Genomic DNA, 25,629 nt, shown 5'->3' with positions numbered 1-25,629 from the left:
GCCCCAAACCTTCCAGGTTGCTCTGCCTGTGTACCTGCTCCGTCCTGCACCACACGAGGCAAGAATCACCGCCTCGCCAGAATCGCCGATGGGTTGGCCAATTTTCCTCAAGTATCTCTCAACAATGTATACCAATCTGATACAAGACGGCATGCCATACAGCTATCTGTGATGAGACGTCTCTCTGTGCCGATTTTCTATACTCTAGGAGCCTTCCCAGCACCCACGCTCTGTCACCAAGGTACCACAGCTTTCCATCCCGGCAGGCTTACAGTCTAGAGCAGAGCTTCTAGTACTGTATGGGTATGTTGTAGGCTCAGACACCATGGGAGGTTGACGGGGTAGATCTGTCTATCCGACACCTAGCAAACGAGTGCCCTTACCGTCAAATTCGCCAGTGTGGTACAACAAAGATGTTGTGGTACCGCGTCCGGGGCTTCAGCTCCCTCCGGCGATGTTGGTTCAATAGGTCCCTGCACCATGCTGTCCGATTGGTTGCTCATGCTCTGTGATAACAGCCGTGGCCGTCGGGCTTGGCTTGGCCCAGTATCCAACACGATGTTGGTTCTGCTGGTTCGTCGTGCTGCTTCAGCTTACCCCTCTTTGAACACCCAGGGAGATCAAACTGGCAACTGACCTTTGTTCATCCTAGATAGTACTTACTCCCACCAGCTCCTGGTCAAAAGCCCTGTGTCGATCGAAGCTAGCGCGAGTTCCCGAGAATATTCCCTGAATATCAGACGGTGAGAGCGACGGCGCCATGGAGACAATCACACCTTGGCCGCTTGTGGCCGCCATCGTCGGTGGACTCTGCTGGATGGCTACCACCGTCATCTGGCGTCTTTACTTCCACCCACTGTCCAGGTTTCCCGGTCCCAAGTTGACAGCCGTAACACTCTGGTACGAGTTCTACTGGAACGTGGTCAAAAAAGGACAGTTCATGTGGAGGGTGGAAGAAATGCATCAAAGATACGGTCCAATCGTCCGGATCAATCCCCACGAGCTACACATTCTGGATCCAGACTTCTACGACGAGCTCTACGGATGTGGCGTCAACTCGAAGCGCAAGCTCGACAAGTACGAATGGTGGACCAGACTGGCTGTCGCTAGCAGTTCCACCTTCACGACCGTGCCACACGACCTACATCGACTTCGTCGGGCAGCCCTCAATCCCTTCTTCTCTGTGGCATCCGTCACCAAGCTGGAGCCGTTGATCAAGTCCAAAGTGGAAAAGCTTTCCGCTAGATTGGACAAGATTGCCCAGACGGGGGAGGTCTTCCGCCTTGATGCCGCACTCATGGCGCTGACCATGGACGTGATCTGCGACTACAGCTTTGGGCACGACAGAAAGTACCTCGACAAGCCTGACTTCGAACTGCAGTTCAAGGAGGCCGTCGTCGGTGCGACGGGGGGCTGCTTTCTGATGATGCAGTTCCCTTGGATCCCGTCATTGATGGAGCGGATCCCCCAATCCATTGTGAAAAGGACGAGTCCAGGCGTGGCTTACATGCTCGCCCGGCAAGAGGACATGATCAAGCAGGTCAACCCGATACTTGCGGGGACCGATGGAGAGAAGTCCGGCGCCCGTTCGATTTTCCACGCTTTGCGTGACAACGAGAATCTGCCACCGAGCGAGAGGACGTTGAAGCGAATGTGCGATGAGGCTACACTGTTGACTGGTGCTGGATCTGAGACTACAGGTCAGACGCTAACAAGGATGTTCTTCTACTTGAAGCACGTTCCGGACGCGTTGGAGCGATTCAGAGAAGAGTTGGATGTGGCCATACCAAGCGAGCAGGATATCCCTTCTTGGAGCACGTTGCAACAGCTTCCATATCTGGTGAGATTGCAGATCTCTCTCCCCTTCAGCAATACCTGCTAACCTCCCCGAACAACAGACAGCGGTAATCAAAGAGGCACTCCGACTCTCCTACGGTATCACCACAAGACTTCCTCGAGTCGCACATGAAGCCATCATCTACAAGCAATATGTCATTCCTGCCGGTACCCCAGTTTCGCAGACTGGGTACTTTATCCTAATGGACCCGACCGTTTTTCCTGAGCCGCATGTCTTTAAACCGGAGCGCTGGTTAGGCTCAGGGAAGAGATTGGACAGATACCTGGTACCGTTTGGGAGGGGGTCGAGAGCTTGTCTTGGAATCAGGTACGGATCGACTTCGCACTTCGTGCTGGAATCCACGACTGACATATGCTGTTTTCAGTCTAGCCTATGCTGAAATGTACTTGACAGCGGCCACAATTGTAAAGCGGTTTGACTGGGAGATGTACGAGACAACTTTGGGAAGGGACATTGCTTGCCATAGGGATGCTTTTGTGGCACTTGGAGCTCATGATAGTCCGGGGGTACGGGCTACAATGTCACGGCGCAAGCTTTAGGCAGATATGATCGGTTGATGTGATTGGAAACATTCTTGGACAGTTGATTGTCTGTCTATGACTGTTTCTATGCGCACTTTGACTCTTAAAGTCTCGGTGAGGTTATGTCTAGTTCCCCTGTCTGAGTATGTAGCAAACTGGATGGTATCTGGGATAATTGAGTTGAACATGAAGATGTAGTTTCTGTCTCGATTGATCGAAGAGGTTTTATTTCTCTACAGGTATCGACATAATGACCTGTCACTGGGGTAGTGCGACAAGACTGAGTATATGGCGAGGGGCTCCTTCCTTCTGTAGGGCAGCTTGGCTGGGGTGGTGAAGTAGTGTCAGAAAAAATCGCAAATGTCTGGCCTTTTTTTCCTCTTGTCATCAAGAACGTCAAGATGGGGTCCGCGAGCCCTTACGCGCCGCCTCCAACGCCTACTCACACGCCTCCCAGGACGCCGCCGCCGACGCCGCCACTAACCCCCCCTTCGGGCCCTCCTCCTCCTCCTCCGCCGCCGCCACCTCCAGCCCCGCCCCCCGTGACCGGCTGCTCGCGCGGCTGGGAGATTGTCGGTAAGCCTAGCTATTCAGTTTTGCTTTCTGACGATGTAGTGTTTCTTTGGCGTTTCCTCGGATGTTTGGAACAGTCAAGTGGCTGTTCTTGATTTTTGGTCGAATTGCTTGTTCCATCGAAACCTCTTGCACTCTCCCGTCACTTTTTGCTTCGAGCTTCTCAGCCATAGGTCTGGGAAGGTCAATATTTTGAAAGATGGCCTCACCTCGATTGAGACTCTTCACATCTGCCATCTCCACTCTATCATTTTCATATGATGTTCAGATAGGCCATTTTCGGAAGCTATGTCTAATGGACTTCTGCAAGTCATAAATCTGGATTGATTCATGCCAAGCAATGTCTTTCAGTGTTTTAGTTCTTACCCAGCCAAAAGCCACTTTAAATCATAGACCCACATTCCCAACGGCGCCTTGTCTTGGCCTTCTTGGCTTTGTTGTCACCGCGACAGCCAACCCCTGGCCGGCCACCGTTTCTTGGCTTTCGTCATCAGTTTGAGCGCCCACTCGTCATGCATTCAGCTGTTCCAAGGCGTCGGGTGCCAGCCAAGGCAATCAAGCACACGACACGTTCTAGACCTTTCAGGAACCATATTTGAGCAAGACATCTACCACACCTAGATCTCTTCCCCAGATCTTCTGCGCATGGTGCCTGAACCATTACACCCTCTAAGAGAAGCTTATCAGCTTCGCCCAGAGCACTTCCAAAGCCTCGACTAACACACCACACCTTGTAGCAGACGACATCAAAACAATCACCATGGGGTCTACCGGCCTCTTTGAATCTTTTCTCGGCGCCATCCAGGCCTCCCTCTCAGTCCTCCTCGTCATGACCTATGGCGGCGTCGCGGGCTGGCTGGGACTTCTCGACCGCAAAAGCAGCAAGAAGATCTCCAAGATCTGCGTCCAGCTTTTTTTGCCTGCGCTTCTCATCACCAAAGTCGGCTCTCAACTCGACCTCGACTCCGTCAGCAACTATGTCCCCATCGTCATCTGGGGTGTAGTCTGCCACATTGTCTCCTTTGGCATCGGCATGCTCGCCCAATTCGGTTTCGGAATGCCCAACTGGGCCTCCGTCGCCATCCTCATCAACAACACCACGAGTTACCCGCTCCTCCTCATTGGGGCACTACAAGAGACGGGAATTTTGGACACGCTGGTCATGGGAGATGAATCCAGCAAGGAAGCAGTCGAGCGCGCCAAGTCGTACTTTTTGGTGTTTTCAACAATCTCCAACTGCATTACTTTTGCGGTTGGTCCTCGTTTGCTCGAGGACACGGACTCGTGGGATGGCGAGGACAAGGATGGCTCGGACGAGAGCGGAGGCGGGAATCAGGATGATGAAGAAGCGAGTGCGGACGAGCAGACTCGTCTCCTCGGGAACCGGAACAGCTCGTCGAGTGGGCGCGACAACCGGCAGCAGGAGAACTACACGGACGAGCACCCATTTTTTGTGTCGCAGGAGCAGTGGGATGGTCTCTCCCCTCGTGCCCAGTGGTGGGTGTCGCTTGTCCTGTCTTTTTTCAACGCCCCCCTCATTGGGGCGGTGATTGGCGCTGTGGTTGGCCTGGCTCCCCCTCTTCACAAGGCCTTTTTTGCCCCGACTCAAGAAGGCGGTATCTTCACCGCTTGGTTGACCGCTTCCCTCAAGACGATCAGCCAGTTGTTTGCGCCCCTGCCTGTCCTCGTCACTGGGCTTTCGCTGTTCAACTCGATCAAGGAGTTCCGCAAGAGCAGGAAACAAGGGAGGGAAGATGGGAAGCTGAGGAATATTGTCCCTTGGGGTACGGTGTCGTTTATTCTGCTGGTGCGGTTTGTCATCTGGCCGGCGATGAGCATCGGGACGATTTGGCTGCTGGCGACGAAGACGGATTGGGTGGGGAGTGATCCTATTCTGTGGTTTACCATGATGCTTATGCCTGCGGGGCCGTCGGCACAGAAGTTGATTAGTTTGGTGCAAGTTACGGAGGGGGTGGGGGGGGAGCAAGAGGGGGCGATTGCGAGGTTGTTGACGATTTCGTATATTATTAGCCCGTTGTTGAGTTTGACGGTTGTGGGGAGTTTGAGGGCTTGTCAGGGGGTTTTGGATGGGTGATTCTAGGGGGAGGGGTATTGAAGGGATGTTGAAGGGATGTTCATGGAGGTGTTGAGGTTACGGAAGGGCGTGCTGTGTGTTTTTGAGGCCTTCAAGGTATTAGATGAGGCCCTAGCATGGGTTAAATGAGGTCTATCAAGTATATTATATGGTTATTGAAGATAATAAGAGGCCTACCAGATATAATAAGAGGCCTGTCGAAAATAATTAGGCGGCTCTTTCCAATGTTTAGAAGCCTAACTACCATTCCACAAGGCACCTTGATTATCCGGTGAGGTAGGTTGACGTTTTGAAGACACAAGTGAGTGTTATTCTGACGCCCACTAGTTTTACATCAAGGCATCCTTCGTGATTGGCACATGGTAGGGTCTGATGTAGATGCTTTGTCTCCTCAAAAATGAAACTTTGGGCATGGAACGACATCATTTTGCTCACATTTTAGACTTGACAATGCGGAAGACACATCAACAACACTGGGAGTCATGGAAATAAGTCCCTTGTCAGTATCCAACTCTCGAGCGTTGTTGAACTTGTTATTTCTATTGACAGAAAACCAGACAGTAATTGTATACCACCAAGACAGGAACTAGACCCGTCTTACCATGACCGGCTAAACCATTAGACATTGTCCGCTTAGACCCCGGTTGCCCAAGTACACCACCCATCCCGTCTTCATCAACCATCACGACATCCAATCGACCAACACGGCCATGCCCCGTCCCCAGCCCTCTACGAAAATAACCATTTTCCTCCCTGGTATAACCATCTCACCAATACCCGCACCAAGATGGCCACCGAATTACCTGCCAACCATCACCCAACCTGTTCACAAACTCCAGCCCGTCAACGTGTAACCCCTTTCGCGGTCCTGTACTCAGGCGCGAGCGAACACAAAGTGAAGCGCACACTACTCTGGCCTGTGGGAATTCCATTTGACGGCTGCTCTCTGGCCCGCTCCTAATGGTGGTTCTGATGTTGTGGGGTGGAAGGGGTGTAGGAGGTAGGTGAAAGGTGATGGGGGTGGTGGTGGAAGAAAGAGAGGTGGGAAGGGTGGTTAAAGGAAAGGGTTAGATGGAAGAGGGTATCAGACGGGGGTTGAGATAAGAAGAGAGCAAGGCGGGGAGAGGGGGTTGAGCGGCAATGTGGAAAAAGGGTGGTATGAGAAAAGGGGGTCAATGTCAACTTCAAGTTGTTACAAAAAACCATCGGTCCAACACTCCGGTAGGAGTTCAGCTCTCTAAATTCCAACATTTAATCCAAAAAATCTCGCCCGAACCACCCCCCTCTCCCCTTCCCCTTCAATTCCCCCTCCATCTAGTCCCCCCCAGGGAAATCCACAATCTCAAACTCCCTCGGCCCGCTATAACTGACATCATTATCAAACGGATTCCCCTCATCGTTCAAGTTCACATAGATATCCTCCTTCGGCACCCTATACGTCCCCAACACCCCGTCAACCGTGACATTAAACACTGCGTCGTTTCTATCCGTCTCTGCCCCTCTGGGATGGTTGAACGTCCAGTCGACCCTCTCGTTATCGCAGTGACCTAGTCCTTGATACACATACCCCAGCCAGGTTGCGCCTGAGAAGCCTAGCTCGACTGAGGCCCAACAGTAGACTGGGGGGGTGGAGGGGAGGGTGGGGGATGTGAGGTTGAATTCGAAGCTGGGAAGGGACGGGTCAGTATGAGTGGGGAGGGAGAGTGGGGAGGAGAGTGGGGAGGGAGAGTGGGGAGGGAGAGGGGGCCAGAAAAGGGGTGATGGAAAGGGGGTGTAGTTGTTGGGTTACACACCGGCAGCCACTGCTCAAATGTGGCTTTGAGGCGAAGAAGCCTGAGATGTGGTAGGGGCCGTGAGCGGCGGCTGTTGCGTCAGGGACTGGCGTGCTGTTGGACAGGCCGACAAGGGCGGCAGCGGCAGCGAGGGAGAAAATCGACTTCATCGTTGTGATATTTTTGTTGAAACTTTGAAGGGGTAGTAAAGCAAAGGGATCTGTGAGAGTATTCTAACGTGGATGGTGAGTGTGAGAGGATGATGGCATGAAAGCAGATCAAGGGTTAGACTCAAGGGTCAATTTATACACACCAATCCCATCCTTTGATCGAGCATATCATCGCAACAATGTCATATCTCGTTACGGTCGGGTCTTTCTGCATCGTATTCCTAAACCTCGTATTCATCGGTGCGGACTAATCCTACAAATATCTCGGTCCTATTTGGACGCTGACAACAAGTTGTGATTCGTTCTGAGCTCGATCAACCAGACTCCGGCTGTACCATGATTGACCAGCTGTCAGGCAGTGTAGTGTAACGATGAATTGTTCACTTCAGTGGCGCCAGACCATTGGCTGGCTGGTACGATGAAGGTACCTGGATAAATCCGAGGTGACGGGCTGTACAGTATCGCGTTGGGCGGGCAGGGCTTATTTCCGGCCGGTGAACCCAAAGAGGCAGGACATGCAATACGCCAGTTCAGATGACCAGGGCATCCAGTCAGCATAGAGTTGCGGTGTAGAAACTGTAGCTCTACAACAGCGCCACCAATCAAAAGCTCAAGCCACAATAAAACATGACATGAGACAAATAAGAATTATCAATAGTGACTGCTAGCTATATATACAACCTGTCTACCCAAAAACCCCATCGCAACAGACTTAGAGCTTGTACGCGGCCTTCTTGCCGGTGTACTTGAGCGAGAAGATACCGCGCTCAATGGAGTTGAGGAGGATGTAGCCGGACTTGAAGTAGGGGTAGACGGACCAGGTGCCGAGGAACTCGGTGACACCGTTGACATCATCGTCCTCCGGGTGGCAGTCGAAGAAGCCCGTCTCCTTGAACTTGGCGCCGGTGGGGTCGACCTTGACGGAGGAGACATCGACGACGCGGAGGCCGGAGCCGTAGTTGGCCTGGTAGGTGAGACCATCGATGACCTGTTGAGCAGCATGTTAGCGATCTGAACACTTCAAATCTCACAAGAGAAAAACTCACGTATTGATTGTGGTCGATGGACTTGGCAGGGGACTGGTAGTAACCAGTGTTGACGGGGGCCTCGAGGTTGGCAACGTTGAAGATGTAGGTGGTGGTGCGGCCGTTGGCAGCAGGCCCGACCTTGTTCTGCTCATCGAGCTCGTCGTCGAGGAGGAGGAAGGACTGGTTCTCATCAATGAGCCAGCCCTGGTGAGAGTAGGCATTGCCCTCATAGGGAGTGCGGGAGACGACGGCGGGGGCCGACTTGTTGGTGACGTCCATAACGGTGAGGGTGTCTTCGTTGAAGTTGAAGCAGATCTCACGACCCTTGTAGGCGGCGCTGGGGCCCTTGTAGATGACGCACTGGGCATCGTGAACGTAACCGTCCTGGGGAATGCAGCCAGGGGACACTGGCTTGAGGGGGTTGGAAACGTCAACCATGAACATGCCACCGGCGCAGGGGGTGTTGCGGGCGTTGGCGCCGGAGCGGCCACCGACGGCGTAGATCATGTTGGTCTCCTCGTGGGCGACGATGTTGTGGGTGGCACCGACGCCATCGAAGAGGGTGATATCGGTCTCCTTGCTGAAGACCTTGGGCTTGAAGAAGAAGGGGTTCCACCAGGGCTTGACGTCGAGGAGCTTGCGGAGGTCGAAGATCTGGATACCGTGGTTGTTGGCCTCGGCGCCAATGTAGGCATAGTCGCCAATGACCTTGATATCTCTCCACGAGACGATCTCGGTCTGGGTGTCGAGGCGGCCGATGTACTCGAGACGACCGAGGCCCGTGATCTCAACGAAGGCGACACCGTCGGTCTGACCAACGATACCGAACTCGCGCTTAGACTTCTTGTCGGTCCAGCCCCAGACATCGTTGCCGGCCTTGGAGGCGGAGCCGAGATCCTCGTGGGAGAGGAAAGCCTGGAGGTTGACGTTGTTGCAGGAGTACTCGCCGGCCTTGCCGTTTCTGCAAGGAACGGTGCTGAAGAGGGCCTTGTAGAGCTTGGAACCACCGAAGAGACCGGAGGCGCGAGCGGCATCCCACTGCTTGATCTTCAGAGCCATGACTTCCTCATGCTTGCTGGCGGCCTCGGCGGAGAGGCCGGCAGAGACAGTCGTCGCGCCGAAAGCGGCAGCGGCGACAACGGAAGTAACCTTCATGTTGGCGGTTGGACGTGGTTGGCTTGAGGGTGGATGGATGAAGAAGAAGAAGTGGTGGTGGAAGAAGGAGATCAGAGGAGAGGATGTCCCGAGTCTGACTGACCTCTCTCTCTTTGTCTTGACGGCGAGGGTGAGGGCCCGTCGGTATTTATAATTGTCGATCAACGGAGACCGTGGGTGCTATTCTTGGAGTACCATGTCAATGTCAGCGTCGCCTTTGGAGTTGCTTCCCCTCCCGCTCCTGCTCTTCCTACTGTCCATCACGGTCCATCGCCCTCCCAATACTGCAACCCATGCATGCGGGCAGGTCGTCGTTGGTAGAGTCGTCGTGAAGGGGAATCTTGGCCCGGTTATCGTGCTAGCTAATCACGTCAGCCATCTGCTCCTCTGGTGAACTGCCAGAAGAGGCAGGTTTCAACGGCTGATCCTTGACTGTTCGGGTCTAGGGTGGTATCTTGCCGACAAGGCTTGGTCTTGTCAACTTCCTTTCCCGACAGCCGGGCTCCACAGATCCAGGCACAAGGTCCAAAGAATTTGTGGGGGAACCGTTGGAGGTTCCATTCCCGGGCAAGTGTGGTGGGGTTGGCCAAGAGGGTTCTCCGGGTTGGTGCGGCGTAGCACCGGTCTCGGCATTTCTCGGCGCCTTATATTCCATGCTTCTAACAGTGGGGGAGATATCGATATTCACAGAGGAGATGGGATGAAGGAGCCAGTGAGAGCATGAAGGACGGTTATTTCCAGAAGATGAGAAGCCATGCAAGCCATGCACCTATCAACAGCCAAGCCCCTTCCATGGCCCATCCAGCTTCCATATCTCTCCAACTTTCTCCAACAGTCCAAGACTCCCAAGAACTCGCAAGCCTCTCCAGCTTCCATCTTTCGTTAACCCCTCCCAATCCTCCAACCGGCGTGCCGGCCACCTGCTGCTCGTGTGAGCACATGCATGCCGCTTGCCACCCGACATTCGGTCAACCAAATTGCGGCAACACTACCTTGCACTACCTACGGCTTCCCGGCCCAAAACTTCGAGACGAATTCCTCGACCCCTGTAAACTTGTAGTCGGGGAAGATGCGGTTCCACTCATCCGATACCACCAACTCGTCGTCCACCAACGCAAGCAGAAAACCCGAAAACGCCGCCTTGGAGAAGGCCGCCCGCGTCTCCTCGTCAAGGTGTTGAATCGAGGGGTGCTCAAGTGGTTTGACCCACGAACCGTTCCATTCTCCTTTTCTGAGGCTATCAACATCCAGCAACTCAACTTCGAATTTCTTGCCTGTGTTGTGTTATTGGATTAGAGTACTGCCATGTGACGAGCCAAGACGTAGTAGGTAGGACGCCAAAAGATTCAGGTTGGGAAGTCAACAAACCTCTTATCTTCTCCCCAATCGCTAGCTCCTCGGCGAGCGTAAGTGTTTCACCCGCGATGCCTCCAATCTTTGGCCACTCGCCTTCGTATTCGATTGCCTTTGCGACGATGTTGGCGACATCCCGGACTGTGGTGGCCGTCAAGCGGGGTTTGAGACTCCCGGGAGCGAGCAACTTGTGGTTTGCAAAGTCAATGGGGAGGAAGTCGTTCGTCTTGAGATGCTTGTTGATGTTCTCGTTGGCGTGGTAGTCAGTGAATATGCCAGGCTGGAACAGACAGTACTCGATGACTTTGCCGTCCTTGTTCTTTTCTCCGAGATAGTCGCGGATGGCCACCTTGCTGGCGGCCCACTGGAGATGAGTGTAGCGAGCACTAGCTGTGTCAGTGTCATGTTGTCGGGCTGAGGCCTACGAAGATGAACCTACATAAACCACTCGCTCGGAGCGAAGCGCTTGGCTCCGGCTGCGATGGCGGCGTCGATGAGAGTCTTTTGAGCGATGCCATCGGGGTCATTCTGAACAACCACAAACGAGAGAACAGTATGGACGCCCTGAAGGACCTTCTCCAGCTCAGCTTGGTTGTGAAAGTCGACCTTGAGTGGGGTTGTGCCCTCGACAATTTCCTCTGGGGCAAGTTCCTATCTGGAGTCAGATCTTGGGCCAGAGATTGCGTCTGCTACTTTTGGGTTGACTTACCCGGCGAGCAAGCGTGATCACTTCATGCTTCCCAGTAGCGACAAGAACTTCGATGATCTCACGAGCGACCTCTGCAATAATGAATGTGGTTAGCTTTGCAAGCTGCGAGATGTGGTGGCCTGTGACTTACGGCCCGGAGCGGCAACGGCAATCTTGACCATTTTCACGGTTGTCGGGGATACCTTAGTGTGTCTTGGAGTGGGTGGAATATCGCGATATCGTGTTTGAAGGTATGAAGTCCTTGAGATACAATGGGTACACAATGGACCTATTTATTTGTCCCGAATCGTACGCCAGCAGTCTTACTCCTGCGGACTCACAAGTTGCAGAGGACAGCTCCGTGGGTGTTGTCGGCGCCATGGTTACGCCGACATGTGTCGTGCTTGCCAACCACGATAAACTGAACGCCATGGTGTCTGCCTGAATTCTGCCCTTCCGTCGTTCTGAATACGCCAAAGCTCTGATACGCCAGTGCGAAGGAATGGTCGCACAAGAGTCCGAGATGTGCAGCGGTGACGGTTCCGAGTCAAAGCTAAGACTGGAATGGCGAAGGGCAGTTCAAATGGAGCATTGTCGGATGCACTCGCTTTCCGGATGCTGTAACGTACCGAGCGACAAGCATTCTTCACGCCACGGCGATCCACGGAGATCCACGGCGCTTTAGGGGGGGAATCATCCGGTCCCGGCACGGCGGTAGCTGGTGCCGTCGTATCCCCGTGCCGTGTTGCAGAAGCTTGGCAAGGAGAATGTCAATCTTTTCTGAAGATCAATGGACGACGTACATGATGACTTCTTCGCTGAGCCAAAACCTACATTCACACCGCCATCACCACCACCAACGACAACCCCCAAAGTCCCAGCTCCCCATTTTACACCCCCTGAATCAACATCCTGACCGACCTCACCACTCCCCTCCGAGTCTAACCCATCATCAATCTCCTCCTCCTCACTATAACCACATCCAGACAAATCCTCCTCCCCATTGAACGCCCGCCCATACCGACAAATTTCCGCCTGCCTCAGACAATTATATCTCTCCACCGACCCCGAACACCTCACGAATCTCGGCCACGCCCCCTCCACACAGCTGTATTCCCAACAATACGCCACAGACTCCTCCGGATCGTCCTCCCATATCCCCGCCTCCTCAGCCGTCCCCGAATTCAACGCATCATATCTCTTGCAGGCATTCTCCCCGGGTAAAACACCACCTCTGGTGCGGCAATATCTCTCGCAGATGCTGATTTGACTGCGGCAGACGGCGTTTCCCAAAGATTGTTATACCATTTGAGGTAAGTACCTTGGGTATGGGAGTGACAAAGAACAAACCAAAGTACCCTATACCTTCACGGGTAGGGCGGGGGGAAATAATTGAAGAATTCATTTCTTGGTCGCGTGTTGCCGTGGTCCACCAGGTGTCGTTTGGGGAGCATACCCCGATGGCTCCGAGCGTGATGGCTAGGAGGGTTGTGATGGGAGGGAGATACATCGAGGAACTGGGCTTGAGTTAGAGGTGGTTTTGGGAGAGCGAAGACGGGACAAAAAGCTGACGTGGATGGGAGCTGAAACAAGAATGCCGACTACCAGGTAGCTCCACATTCGTACGATACTTCGCCGCGACTCTCCACCAGGCAAGAAGCAGTAGAGTGAGCTGGGGAGGCTGAGCTCTTGGGCCTGAAACTTTTGCACGCGGTTCCGTCTGGATATACAAATGGATGGACTTGGTTTACTATTCATTGTCGTCTCAAACCACCATCATCACCGCCAACAATGCTCCCAAAACCCCAGCTGCCCCTTTCCCAGCCCCTGAACCAACGATTTCCTCCTCTACAGCCGTAGGCTGAGCTGCACCGGAAATCGCCTCCTCCGAATTGGGATGCTCTTTCTCGTGCGACGATGGCTGAGGTCCGCCGGTGACTACTGGACGGCCCTGCATGTCGTCCACCAAAGAAATGAACACGGAAGAAGTGACCGCAGTAGGCACCTCCCCCATATTCGAGGTTTCCACCACCGTACTCTCAGACGTCGCAATCCTGGCCGTAGACACAATTGTCGAACTTGTCATCGAGGGTGTCAAGGGCGTGGAAGACACCACCGCAACGGCACCCACCCCCGTCACAACAGGCAACGGCAACAACGCAGGACATTCACACTTCGTCTTTCCCCACACCGGATCATCCTTCAACGCCTCCCTCTGAACAGCGCACCACTCCGCCTCCCGCTCACACTCCAACCGCGCCACAGACCCAGGATAAAGCCTCAGGTTCGGCCAGCTCTCATCCCTGCACTGGCACTTGAAGCAGTAGGGGATTTGCTTGTCCGGATCATCCTGTCTGTTGTTCTCGGTGATGCAGACGTTTTGGCCGGGGATGGTACCGCCCAGTGGACTGCAGACTGCTTCACAGGTTTTGATTTGGCTCGGGCAGACGGTGTTGCCTGAAATGTGTGTTAGCAATTACACGAGATCAATGGAGGCGGAGGGAACTAACCGTAGTATGCAATGCCATTTTCAGTTCTTCGTATGTTTGGCGTGAGACACCAATATCCCTGCTTTCTGGTGTCCCATTCCCAGTCGCGTGACAACACACCCGATGTTCCAAGCCCAACGGCCAGGAGGCATGACGCGGTGATGAAACGCATGTTGGGCAGCAGGGTACTGTTCAAGGGGAGTGGAAAGAAAGATTCGGCAGGCTGACGTTGACCGGGAAAGGGACTTTTGTATCGACTCTTCCATGGAGCCCCCAACCACTAGCGAGTGGATGCCGTCGCGATGTCTCCGCCCATTCAGACTAAAAGAGATTAAACAACCCCGTCAATGTGACGAACCCCTATCCAGAACCTCTGAAAGGGATACTAATCGAAGGCGCTTCTAGACAATCTTGGTCCGGTACAGGTAACGTACGTTATCAGTGAGTGAGGCATATCAGTGAGTGGGGCACTTTCGACGCGACGCGACATCTTTGTACTCAACAACCACTTTTCTCTACCATCAAAGATGGCCTCTGCTTCAAAAGAAAGCCAAATAATCTTGGCTCTCCAGGCTCTTCAAAATGACGAAAAGCTAAGCATACGGGCTGCGGCTAAGGCCTATAGAGTCTCCCAGGCAACGCTAGGGCGCCGACGCGCTGGCAAGCCTGCACGATGCGACACTACACCCAAGTCGAAAAAGCTCACTCAATTAGAAGAGGAGGCTATTGTTCACTATATTATTGAGCTATCTGCGCGAGCTTTTCCACCGAGATTAAGTGGTGTGGAAGATATTTACAACTTCGACGAGACTGGGTTTATGATGGGCATTATCTTCGCGGGCATAGTAGTTACGACCTCGGACGGCCTTAGCAAGGCAAAACTGGCCCAGCCTGGCAACCGCGAATGGGCAACGGTGATCCAGGGAGTCAATGGCTGTGATGCACCAGGTGGCCCTCCTTCAGTCAGAGAACGCTTCGCTCCGCAAGGCCAATGAGGCATTAAGTAAGCGCCGGAGAGCTAAAAAAACACGTGTACGGCTCGGAGAATCACTTGCTATACAGGATGCACATGATCTACTGGACCAAAAGGCTGTGGGTGCGGAGGGAGTGCAAGAAACGCAGCAGGATGGTAGTGGTGCAGGGGGGGTCCGTACAAAGGTTCGGTGCTGTGGTGTGTGCGGCAAGCCTGGCCATAATGCGCGCACTTGCCAGGAGGCTGAAGAAGCCTCAGATTCAGCTGCTTCTGATGTAATTATAGTCGGTTCCTAGTGTTGTGGTCTAGCAATTGAGGATAGTTGTAATAGAGTAGTAGAAGGTGCCTCACTTACTGATATGCCTCACTCACTGATAATGTACGTTACTACGGAAAATAAGTATGGCTAACATAACTAACACTTCTCTGAGGTTAGTATAGTAAGCACATTGTAGATCTAAAACTTCCACACAGTAGATTGGAGAATTCGGTCAAGCACATCCTTCTCTCCACAGCGGGAACTTATGCGCTGGATCTCATCACCCCGATACGCGATGCCTCAGCCCAACCAACATATCAGACATCCCTTACAAAACTCTCTCAAACAACTATAGCAACCCAGATCTGTTCAGAGTGCCATCACCGCCGCTAAAACCGCCACTCCCACACCAGCCGCCTGCTTCACGGCGCCGGAGTCCTTGACCACAACTTCTATATCTAGGCCATCTGTAGATAGAGCCGTCGGTTGAGGCCCCGCGCCACGCGTTGTCGAAGTCTCCTCCGCCTCTACAAAACCCTCAGGGTCAAGAGCTTTCCACAAATCATCCCCAGCCCCCGTGACCACAAGGGTGTTTATCGAGGGCGTAGATGTGGATGTCGAGGGCGTAGATGTGGATGTCGAGATCGTAGTTGTGGTGGTCGATGTAGCGTCCTCCGGCGCGACTCCACGAGTCGCAGTAGCAAAAGACAGCGAAGTAATCGGTCTGGTGGAAACACCAGGAGCCATCGAGACATACTCCCCCTCTGGACAAATCTTGCACTTCCCCTCGGGAGGGCTTTGCGCGTATTGGCCGTAGGCATAATAGCAATTCTGCTCCTGCCGCTCGCAAACGTAGCGCTCGATCGAACCATAATATACCGTCAGGTCAGGCATGGTGTCCTTGTCGTCCTTGCACCTGCAGATGAAGCAGTAGGTGATCCACTCAAACGGGCTATCGTAGCCATCATTGTTGGAGAAACACCCGTTTCTCCAGTCTACCGAGCCGCCTCTTGTGCTGCAATATGCTTGGCATGTTGAGACCTGGTTGGGGCAGACGTTGTTGCCTGACGGGTGCACTTGTTAACGACTGCCAAGGTTACCAAGACACAAGGCAAACATACCAAAGCTCATGCTGCCTCTCCCAGGTTGAGACCGCTTGGGGGGCGTCAGACACGTCCATCCCTCCGCCTCATAAAAATCCCAGTCGAAAGGTTTCAACGATGTAGTGGCCGAAAGTACTCCGGTAATCCCGTACACGGCGGCCACGAGGCCGGCGACAGATGGGAAATGCATCTTGATGTGGCGGAACAGCGATGGTGCTGAGACGAAAAGGGGTTCAAAGAAGAGAGCGCAAGACGCCAAAAATATAGGTTTCTGCGGTGACAATCGTGGGGGACTCATTCGATAGCTAAGAAGAAGCTATCGAATCGGATCCCCACCCTTACAGCCCAAAGAATGGATCTTTGGCGCGTTGGCTCCGCAGCAGAGGCCTTGTGCGCGGGACGTCAGGGGATAGCCTCGTCGAGCGACGAATCATCGTGATGTAGCGGTCGAGCCTCAAACTTGGCGTTGACACGGCGTGGCAATTCTCGCGACGAGAACCGAGATGCCAAAATTGCATCAGCTGTGGGCAAAAGATCTTGTATTTGAGAATGTATGGTGAAAAGAACAACGGCAGTTGCCCTGACGAGTTAAATCACTACTGCCGCCGCCACAATAACGCCAACGACACCAGCTGCTGTTTTCATCGCTCCAGAATCAAACACTGGTTCCTCAGTGGGCGACGGTTGACTTGCTTGGTCCACGGTTGACGCAGGCCGAGGGGTAAGGGAGGTGGTTGGACTCTCCAAAGTTGATTCTGGCATGCTTGATGCCGTGCTTGAGGTCCCAGCTGATGTGGCAACCTCGGAGATGATTTGAAGAGGCCTGACCTCGAGACTTCCATTCGGCAGCCTGGCGGTGGCGGATGCAACTGAAGAGGAGGTAATGGGGCTCGCAATGAAGCCAGAAGCGGTGGTGGCAACCTTGGTATTGCAAACGTCGTCGGGGAACCCAAGTCGACGACACATGTACTGAGCAAGAGAGCCGGAATATTCAGCAACGGGATTTGGACCCGCGTCTTCCTGGCATTTACACGTAGTGCAGTAATTAATCGACCGCGACGGGTCGTCCTCGCCCTCGTTATCGGATATACACACGTTCTCGCCGGCCCTGGTACCGCCTCTGGTGCTGCAGAAGGCCTGGCAAGTGCGAACTTGGTCAAGGCATAGGGTGTTTCCTGCAGACGAAAGTGTGAGTAATAAGTATCTCTAGGTTCACGGTGAAGCAGACGAACCAAAGGGTGGGTTCCAGTCTGTGCCAGAATCTATACGGGACCGATCAGGCCGTACGCAATACCATCCATCGTTGTGGTAGTTGATGTACCACAGATCCGTGTCTTGCGAAGTGTCTTCCGGGGTAGGGGAAGATGTTACCCCAGTAATGGCGGATGCGACTGCCAACAGGCGCAGGATTGCCGTGCTGGAATGCATGTTTGTTGAGTGAGTGCTGGAGAGAAAGCAGAAGAGAGGAAGATGCAGTTGACAAAGTGAAAGGAGCGAGAGGCAGCACGATGTTGACAGAACTACCTTCTTTAGTGCGTGGAGGCTGAGGGACCGCTAGACCCCTTAAGGGACCTCGGCCCCGCACATGGTCTTGGTCCTGAGTTCTTGGTCCAAAAAAAATCAATTCGCTTTCCACAATCCAACCTCAACTTCCCAGGTATCTACCGTAAATACTCAGCTTCAATCATTGCTCCTTCTCGCCAGGCCACAGGTCATACCCAAACGTGTCCTTCATATTCACAAACCGCACATGCCGTCCCCTCGCAACATCCTCAATAGCATTGAACTCCTTGTCGGTCAGCTCGGGAATCTGAAAGTTGCTCTCGATGCGGCTCGGCGTGGAACTCTTGGGCAGCACAATGTAGCCCCTACGAAGACCCCAAGCAAGTAACACCTGCGCGAGGTTGTGCCCGCTGTGCTTTGCCACCGCATTGAGAGCCGCGTTCTCTCTGACAGTCTCTCCTGTTGATGGCACCTGGTTCTGCGAGCCGAGCGGTGAATAGGCCGCTGGCAAGATATCGTTCTTGAAGCAGAACTCGATGAGCTCCGTGTTGGGGAGGAAGGGGTGAATCTCGATCTGGTTGACAGCCGGCTTGATGCGCGCAAGCTTGAGAAGCTGCTCAAGACGTGGAATCGTCCAGTTGGACACACCAATGGCTCTCGCCTTGCCACTGTCGGCCAGCTCCTCCATCGCCCGCCAGGTTGGCTCCGGGTTCTCGGTCAGCTCTTTGTTGATGACATATTTCCCATCTGGCCCGATCTTAACGGTGTGATCTGGGTTCTTCTCGGCGGCGATGGGCCAGTGCACGAGGAAGAGATCAATGTAGTCCACCTTGAGCTTCTCGCACGAGTTTTGGAAGCTCCATTTGACGTCCTCGGGCTCGTGGAGGTGGTTCCAGACCTTGGTGCAGATGAAAATGTCCTTGCGCGTTACGCTAGGGTTCTTGGCGAGGAAGTCTTGGATTGCATCACCAACCTCGTCTTCGTTGAGGTAGAACCACGCGCAGTCGAGATGTCGATAGCCCACCTCAAGGGCCTTGGTGACGGCTCTGTAGGTTTCTCCCTTGGCTCCCTCGTTGGCAAAGGTGCCGAAGCCGACTGCAGGGATTTTGACGCCGTTGTTGAGGGTGTATGTCTTGGATGCCATGGTTGTCGTTGTTGTTGTCGGTGATGGTCTCAGATACTCTCCCATGATCTTTTTGAGTGTTGACAGTTGACAGTAAAAGAAACGAACAAAGCTCAAGAAGTTACATGTACCCCCTGAGTCCAACTCGGTCCAGGGGACAGCGCACAATAATAAATCCCAATCAGCGACAGTCCATCCCGCAAACTTGGAACCACCCACGTGCGCGAATTTTCGCCTCACAAGCGACCCTTCAATACCTTAACTTTTTTTTTTTTTTTTTTGCTGGTTCGGATGAAAGCTGACACTGCACTGTGACACGTCCAGAATTCCGAGTCTGAGGCGACTGCTGACCCCTACCTCCAGCTAATGTGGTTCCACAAAGTGACGCATGGTCATCCAACGGGCTCCACACGGCCTTGTTTTGGAGTCTTGGACACGAAGAAACAAGCAGTTGACAAGAGTGGCATGAGTGGCATCATGCATGACAGTGCCGCGGCGACGCTAGAACTTTTCCAAACTCCAGCCACTCAGGACCATCTCACATCTTCTCACCGCTGGCTTCCCACCATCTTCCCACTATCTCACAAGCTCCCACCACTGACCCGACAAATGATGGAGGGGGGTGAGATCGGCAAGCAGCCGAGTCATGTCGGCAAGGAGCCTCAGCGTTCCCTAGCGGTGTAACCCCATTTTTCCGTGTGGTTGGGTCGCACCGGATGGACAATTACGGGCATGAACCCTGGCCGCGGCTCTTGGGGCCGCCGTGAGCGCCGTGGTCGTTAACATCAAGTTCGGGGACGCGGAGGCAAAAACAAGCACGGATCCGGGCCCCGCCGACCGCCCGCTGCTGTCCCGCCTGATTTTTGCGGGTTTCTATGGAGCTGGCGATGGAGTCAATGACAACATCGATACGGGGAACACACAGGGACACGCAGGGTTGTCAGCATCAAACAACCATCAACAACGTCTGCCAAACCTCCGAGATCCCCTCTTATCAGTGGCCACCCTCAGCCACCCACCAGTCGGGCGGCGACATCTGGATACGCTCTGGATACAAGACCCGCTTGTCATGTCTTGGTCGTACGAGTCGGGAAATCCGATCAAAAGACAACAATGCGCCAATCCTGTCCTCAGGGTCTTCTTCCGCTGTTTCAGAAACCGCATCTTCGGCACTCGTAGAGCTTACATCATTGGACCCCTGTGGAGATCCCCTCAAGAGTTTTCACCTGCATCTCCATTTACGACGTCATACTGGAGCACGTCTTGGTGGGTTTTGGCTTGGGATGACCGAGCATGGCGCCGTTCGACGATCGTCTCCGGTCGGTTCTCGCGGTTGAGAAAATCGAAACAGACGGCCGAGGATGGTGTGTGGATGGAGGACAGCGTAGTCGTGGAGGCGATATAAGAGCTTTCCCCTTCTCCCCAACGGCTGGCTGGTCTGTTTCAGTATTGCCGATATCTTGTCTACCTCTCCATCCAACCGTTTTACCGCAGCCATTTAGAGATACTCTGATGCAAAGCACATCTACCATCTATCTTCTTTGTTCATCTTACGACTAAATTTCAGAACCGCCCATCATGTCCGGAGCAGGAGGCCCAGCGTTCAAGGACGTCGACTTTTCCAAGTCCATCCAGACACCCCCCGACTCTCCCGGCAAGCCAAAGAGCAAGTTCACACACAAGAAGACGGAGAGCTGGAGCAAGCACTTCCAGAATGGCAACAGGAGAGATGGCAGTTGGGCCAGCGTCGAGAACAAGATGGCCATCCCAACCTCGCCAGGTTCGCACAACACCATCGAGGTGCCTGCCTTGAGGTCGCCTGATGCCGATGCTTCCCAGTACATGCACAACCTCTCCGTGTCACCATCGCAGAAGGAGCGGAGACTATCCCGCAACTCGTTCGGTGCTGCCCTCCCCATCCCTCGCTCCAAGCGCCAGTCGCGCTTGAGCAGCGTCACGTTCCCCGATGTCCAGGAGGCCCTGAGAAATGCCTCCAAGGAGAGCCAGCGCCCCGGCATGCCCCCAATCCAGCCCACCAGAGAAATCCTGGTTTCTCAGGTCCAGGACGTCCAGTCCGACAAGGTCAAGCTGGCCAAGAACATGGCCTTTGTCTTTGACATTGACGGTGTCCTGGTCCACGGTGACCGCCTGATCCCCGAGGGCAAGATGGTCCTCGACATGCTCAACGGCAACAACCAGCTCGGCATCAAGATCCCCCACATCTTCCTCACCAACGGCTCCGGCAAGCCCGAGCTGGCCCGGACAGAGCAGCTGTCCAAGATCCTCCAGAACCCCGTCAACACGGAGCAGTTCATCCAGTCGCACACCCCCATGCGCGCGTTGGCCGAGTACTACAACACCGTCCTCGTCGTCGGCGGTGAAGGGTACAAGTGCCGCGAGGTGGCCGAGCAGTACGGCTTCAAGGACATCATCGTCCCCAACGACATCGTCGCCTGGGACGAGTCCATCGCCCCCTACCGCGTCTTCACCGACGAGGAGCGCGCCTCCGCCCGCCCGAGGGACTTTTCCAAGGTCAACATTGACGCCATCATGGTCTTCTCCGACTCGAGAGATTATGCCACTGACATGCAGATCATCATGGATTTGCTTGTCAGCGAGAATGGCCGGCTCGGCACCGTAGCCAAGGACCCCGTCTCCCAGCGAATCCCCATCTACTTCTCCCAGGGCGACTTCCTCTGCCCGACCGAGCACCCCCACCCTCGCATGTCGCAGGGCGCGTTCCGCATCGGGCTCGAGGCCATGTACAAAGCCCACACGGGCGTCGATCTGGAGCGTGTGGTCTATGGCAAGCCCGAGCTGGCGACGTACAAGTACGCCGACGAGGTGATCGCCTCGTGGATGGACGTCCTTCACGGGGAGGAGAGGATCCCGGAGAACATCTACATGATTGGTGACAACCCGGCGTCGGATATTGTGGGGGGAAACATGTACGGGTGGAACACTTGCCTGGTCAGGACGGGTGTTTTCCAGGGCGGGGAGAATGATGAGGAAAACCCGGCTAATTTTGGGGTGTTTGCTAATGTTTGGGAGGCGGTGACGGCGGCATGCAGGAAGCAGTTGGGGGATGATTTCAAGTTTAAGTGGGATGACCGGGTGAATCCGGTGTTGCATGGGAATCAGTCGGCTATTCACTGAGCGATGTGAATTTTTGGGAGGCATGATTGATATTTTTGGGGGGCGGTGGTGTATGGGTGTAGTAGATAGATACCAGCTCGCGAGGGCACATAGTTTTTGACTATTCTTTTGTTTGTCTTTCGTTTTGTGGGGATCTTGTACTTTAGATGCATGGCCTAGATGGTTGGTGTTTTGGTGTGCTCAAATTCAGGATATTCCATAAGTTTTGATGGTCGAGTGGTGATATTTGTGAATGCTGTGATGTGATTATGCGTGTCGTGATGGGAATTGTGATGAGAGCTCCCATTGTGAAGTGAAATCGTGGAGTATCCAACAGCGAGAAATTACAGTGAGAAATCGGACATAGCCATAGGGTTTCAGGTGGCTGTTCACATGACATGCGAGTGAATGGCTTGTTTTTATGATGAGAAGATGTGTATAGACCGTTCTTATCTGAGAGACCTTCATCAGGCATTCATTGTGAATGAGGAGGAATACTTGAGTGTGCTTGAACCACCCTTGAGTCTCTCGTCTTGAGAGGATGCCTGCCCCCCATCGCACACTCGGAGCCGTGTTGACCGAATGCCCGGTTGTTGAAGAGCCCCCTGCCCGCCGAGTCCCCGCCACACGTCGAGAGGAGGCGAGGGGTCCTGGACTACCTAGTCCCTGCAGACATCGAGGGGTAGACATTACCATCAATTCTATTTCCATCTCTCTCGCCATTCCTCTCCTACCTCAAAAACGTCCAAGCCCTCCACCAACTCCTCCGGGCCGCCGACGTGACCGACCACTTGCTTGTGAGCATAGCGAGCAAGACCAGTTAGAACTACAGGTAGGCGCATTCCCATCTCCCGGCTATCCCATCCTCTTAGATCCATCTGCCCTTTCTCATTTCCCCTCCTCCTATGATCCTGTTGCCCACAGCACACCCTCGTCCGATGGTCCCTCCAACCTCGGCACCATCCGATCCTTTCCATCGATCTATGTTTGGACGACAACTAACATTCGACTGACACAGGAGCCGTCCTCCGGGAAAACCAGAAGCAGCCAGGGTGGATGACTGCATCTTTACCATCCTTAGCATCATTATCGACTATTCCTATCCTGTAAGTCGCTTCATCTACCCCTCGTCCCATCAATTCGACTATTGGGTCGAACAAACGCGTCCAATTGGCTGACTAGTTCGTCTCAACCCAGATCTAGACATATCGTTACTGCGGCTGCTGTCGAAATTTCTACGTGCAATGAGTGTAGAAAATAGATGAGAACATTGTTCGATTGATTTGGGTGCTCGAGGCGGTGGCTAACAGGCCTATGCAGGTCCCTCTACAACTCTGGTATTGTTCCCCCCCATCCAGGGGGAGGACACAAGACAGTTCCCACAAGCCAGCTGTCCCGGCTTACCTAGCGTGAGTTTCATCCTGTTTGATCTGAGTGTCGATGATTTTGCTAACGGCGATGGTGTTCAGTCGAACAAGCTGGCACAACCAGGCTACGGTGAACATGTTCTCGACCAGCTGTATGAGGACATGGATTCGATGGGTCGGTCCGGGCATATCCATTGCCGGTCGTTTCTTCCATTTCAACTTGTTCGGCATCGTGCCATCTATCATCTTGCCCTGTGGAACCAAAAGGACATCCTACTCACAGGGTAGGCCGGGTGGTATATATCTCTACAGGGCATCCGATCCGGATTCTGAAATCTGTCGCCCGGTTACCCAGGTAGCGGCGATCTGCTTTCAAGCCGTCCGCAAGAAGCCCGACGCACCCAGCCCTTAGCATGTGTTTCGCTGAGGAGACGGCAGCTACGGCAAGGTGTACAACTTTCCCATGAAACCCTGGATCACCATCAATCTTCCAGAGACGGATGAGTGTTCCGCCATCCTTGACATATCTCGGCTTGAGAGGGGTCGCTGGGCAGACAGGTTGGTTGAATGGGAATCATGAGCGAAGGTGGAGGGGTAAGAGTCCCTTTCACTGCATAATGTTCTTCGACAAACCGATTCAACGTGTCCCAAACGTTGAACAACAACAACAACAACAACAACAACAACCAGGCCGACGAGAACGACGAAAAGATGTCGCACGGAGACAACAAGCCCATGAGGGGCTTTGGTGGTGGGGTGGTAGGGAGGGACAGAGGGAGGGAGATTGGCACAGGTGGCCACCAGCCGGAGCGAGGAAAAGGATGTGGGCTTGGAAGAAGATAGGGCCAGGTTAGGCGTACCGGATGTGTTGTAAATAGTGATATCCTCTTCAGTGCAATTGTCAGGCATTGTATCTCTTATCTCCTGTAACTATTATTGTACAATAGCCATAACTAGCTAGTTTTCATTCTTTTTCTCTATCATGTACAACAGCCACAGCTAGTTATCATATTTCTTCAATAGTCACTATTTGGCAAAGCCAGTTTGGAGTCGTTGAGCTGCCGTGATAAATATTGTGACATTGACATTGACAAGACTGAGGGAAGTATGGCATGGAGCACGAAGACTCAAGTCTGACCCTAGGATTGTGACTGGAAATAAAAGTGGCAACCGTCGAATGCAGGTACACACTCGGTCCTTCCCGCGAGTAATTGCTGAGGGGAACCACCCAATCACACTTTTCCCCAACTTGTTTAGCCGTTGAACGACGACATCAAGCACTCAATGCCAAACAGTACCAGGCGACTCGTAACCATGACCATTGGAAATCGAAGCGTGTCAGCTCGGTGACAGATGTGACACCGCCGGTTATGATGGCAGTATGTATATACCCCCCAACATCTCTTTCGCCCCAAAATCCTCACCCTCCACCACCCAACCTCCTCACCACCACGATGAAGTCCCTCCTCCCACTAACCCTCCTCCTCCTAGGAGCCCGCGCCTCCTGCCCCCGCTCCCTCCTCAAAGCCCTCACCGCCGCCTACGTGGAAGCCCAAACCGTAGGAAACCACTCCTTCATCTCCACCCTCGGCCGATCCGCCCCCAACTTCCTCTACATCGAAAACAACGCCGTCCTCGGCGACCTCTCGCACTCCTCCCTCGCCGTGCCCATCAATCCCGACTTTCACAGGTCAATCCACGATGTCGAGCAGTGCGCTTCCGTCACTGAGATCATTGCCGCTACGCAGGAACATCCGTATGTTTTGCACACGCGGATTATCTGGCAGGCTACACCCGATAATCTAGCGGTCACGGGAATAAGCCTGATTGAATCGGTGGTTACGGACGAGGGGGACTGGCTTTTTAACGCGACTGGGACGTTGGATCTGAATAAAGGGGAGAAGTGGGATGTTATTCCGCTGGCGGCACGGGAATCGAGGGAACAGATACAGAAGCTAGGGGATTGGTATTTTGATCGGTTTGGGGATGTGGGGAGGGGGGATGTACCGTGGCATGCTGAGCCTTGCTATCGGTTGGAGGGGGGATTGCCGGCTAGGGGGACGAAGAAGGGGGAGGATTGTATCCATGTTATGCCGGGGGGGATCAAGGTGCCGTATAGACGGTATGTGGTTGATGAGGAGATGGGAGCGGTGGATATTTTTATGGGTTTTCCTGGGTTGGATAGGACGCAGGGACAGGCGCCGATGCCAGATAGCCATCTTTTTAGGGTGGAGGGGGGGAAGGTGAGGTATTGTCATACTGTTAGTGCTTGTGTTGAGAGGGGGTGTGGGATTGGGGAGATAGAGTGGCCAGAGAGGAGGTAGAGGGGGATGTTCTTGGGTGGGAACATGAAAGATAAACGAGTAAGGAAACAGACTACAAATTAGGGTCAATGTCTCGTATTCACAGTCCGAGCTTTTCTTCCAGAGACGGACCCTCGGTGACTCATTTCTATATCGCCGAA

At 53.7% G+C, this 25,629-nt stretch overlaps 11 protein-coding genes across 11 annotated transcripts; 4 read left to right on the top strand and 7 right to left on the bottom strand.

The window, feature by feature from the left end:
* Positions 1-577: 577 nt before the first annotated feature.
* On the top strand, positions 578-2,590 carry QC762_302900 (uncharacterized protein). The gene is made up of 3 exons (XM_062888581.1): positions 578-1,840; positions 1,899-2,176; positions 2,223-2,590. The coding sequence occupies exons 1-3, from the start codon at positions 761-763 to the stop codon at positions 2,395-2,397; spliced, it is 1,533 nt and encodes a 510-aa protein (XP_062744471.1). The 5' UTR covers positions 578-760; the 3' UTR covers positions 2,398-2,590.
* Positions 2,591-3,712: 1,122 nt separating this feature from the next.
* Positions 3,713-5,047, top strand: QC762_302890 (uncharacterized protein; the record flags this gene model as incomplete). The annotated part of the gene is made up of 1 exon (XM_062888580.1): positions 3,713-5,047. One exon carries the CDS (start codon positions 3,713-3,715, stop codon positions 5,045-5,047), a length of 1,335 nt encoding a protein of 444 aa, XP_062744470.1.
* Positions 5,048-6,351: 1,304 nt separating this feature from the next.
* QC762_302880 (uncharacterized protein) lies at positions 6,352-6,989 on the bottom strand (the record flags this gene model as incomplete). The annotated part of the gene is made up of 2 exons (XM_062888579.1): positions 6,352-6,713; positions 6,841-6,989. The coding sequence occupies 2 exons, from the start codon at positions 6,987-6,989 to the stop codon at positions 6,362-6,364; spliced, it is 501 nt and encodes a 166-aa protein (XP_062744469.1). The 3' UTR covers positions 6,352-6,361.
* A 712-nt stretch (positions 6,990-7,701) lies between these two features.
* QC762_302870 (uncharacterized protein) lies at positions 7,702-9,172 on the bottom strand (the record flags this gene model as incomplete). Its single annotated transcript, XM_062888578.1, has 2 exons — positions 7,702-7,977; positions 8,036-9,172. The coding sequence occupies 2 exons, from the start codon at positions 9,170-9,172 to the stop codon at positions 7,702-7,704; spliced, it is 1,413 nt and encodes a 470-aa protein (XP_062744468.1).
* Positions 9,173-10,174: 1,002 nt separating this feature from the next.
* QC762_302860 (uncharacterized protein) lies at positions 10,175-11,591 on the bottom strand (the record flags this gene model as incomplete). Its single annotated transcript, XM_062888577.1, has 5 exons — positions 11,365-11,591; positions 11,235-11,305; positions 10,965-11,176; positions 10,541-10,911; positions 10,175-10,446 (listed from the first exon to the last, which is right to left on the bottom strand). The coding sequence occupies exons 1-5, from the start codon at positions 11,393-11,395 to the stop codon at positions 10,175-10,177; spliced, it is 957 nt and encodes a 318-aa protein (XP_062744467.1). The 5' UTR covers positions 11,396-11,591.
* A 1,312-nt stretch (positions 11,592-12,903) lies between these two features.
* On the bottom strand, positions 12,904-14,028 carry QC762_302855 (uncharacterized protein). The gene is made up of 2 exons (XM_062888576.1): positions 13,724-14,028; positions 12,904-13,670 (listed from the first exon to the last, which is right to left on the bottom strand). The coding sequence occupies exons 1-2, from the start codon at positions 13,872-13,874 to the stop codon at positions 12,979-12,981; spliced, it is 843 nt and encodes a 280-aa protein (XP_062744466.1). The 5' UTR covers positions 13,875-14,028; the 3' UTR covers positions 12,904-12,978.
* An 898-nt stretch (positions 14,029-14,926) lies between these two features.
* Positions 14,927-16,335, bottom strand: QC762_0050550 (uncharacterized protein; the record flags this gene model as incomplete). Its single annotated transcript, XM_062883496.1, has 2 exons — positions 14,927-15,998; positions 16,056-16,335. The coding sequence occupies 2 exons, from the start codon at positions 16,333-16,335 to the stop codon at positions 15,304-15,306; spliced, it is 975 nt and encodes a 324-aa protein (XP_062744465.1). The 3' UTR covers positions 14,927-15,303.
* A 290-nt stretch (positions 16,336-16,625) lies between these two features.
* QC762_302851 (uncharacterized protein) lies at positions 16,626-17,465 on the bottom strand (the record flags this gene model as incomplete). Its single annotated transcript, XM_062888574.1, has 2 exons — positions 16,626-17,212; positions 17,270-17,465. The coding sequence occupies 2 exons, from the start codon at positions 17,463-17,465 to the stop codon at positions 16,626-16,628; spliced, it is 783 nt and encodes a 260-aa protein (XP_062744464.1).
* Positions 17,466-17,721: 256 nt separating this feature from the next.
* Positions 17,722-18,729, bottom strand: GLD2 (Glycerol 2-dehydrogenase (NADP(+)); the record flags this gene model as incomplete). The annotated part of the gene is made up of 1 exon (XM_062888575.1): positions 17,722-18,729. One exon carries the CDS (start codon positions 18,727-18,729, stop codon positions 17,722-17,724), a length of 1,008 nt encoding a protein of 335 aa, XP_062744463.1.
* Positions 18,730-20,241: 1,512 nt separating this feature from the next.
* On the top strand, positions 20,242-21,819 carry QC762_302840 (uncharacterized protein; the record flags this gene model as incomplete). The annotated part of the gene is made up of 1 exon (XM_062888573.1): positions 20,242-21,819. One exon carries the CDS (start codon positions 20,242-20,244, stop codon positions 21,817-21,819), a length of 1,578 nt encoding a protein of 525 aa, XP_062744462.1.
* Positions 21,820-24,479: 2,660 nt separating this feature from the next.
* Positions 24,480-25,489, top strand: QC762_302830 (uncharacterized protein; the record flags this gene model as incomplete). Its single annotated transcript, XM_062888572.1, is given in 3 exon segments — positions 24,480-24,502; positions 24,519-24,544; positions 24,657-25,489. The coding sequence occupies 3 exon segments, from the start codon at positions 24,480-24,482 to the stop codon at positions 25,487-25,489; spliced, it is 882 nt and encodes a 293-aa protein (XP_062744461.1).
* Between the last annotated feature and the right edge of the window lie 140 nt (positions 25,490-25,629).

This window comes from Podospora pseudocomata, chromosome 3 (genome assembly GCF_035222375.1).
Source record: "Podospora pseudocomata strain CBS 415.72m chromosome 3, whole genome shotgun sequence".
Taxonomy (NCBI): Eukaryota; Fungi; Ascomycota; class Sordariomycetes; order Sordariales; family Podosporaceae; genus Podospora; species Podospora pseudocomata.
Note: the sequence above shows the minus strand (reverse complement) of the source record. Positions and strands in the feature narration are given on the sequence as shown.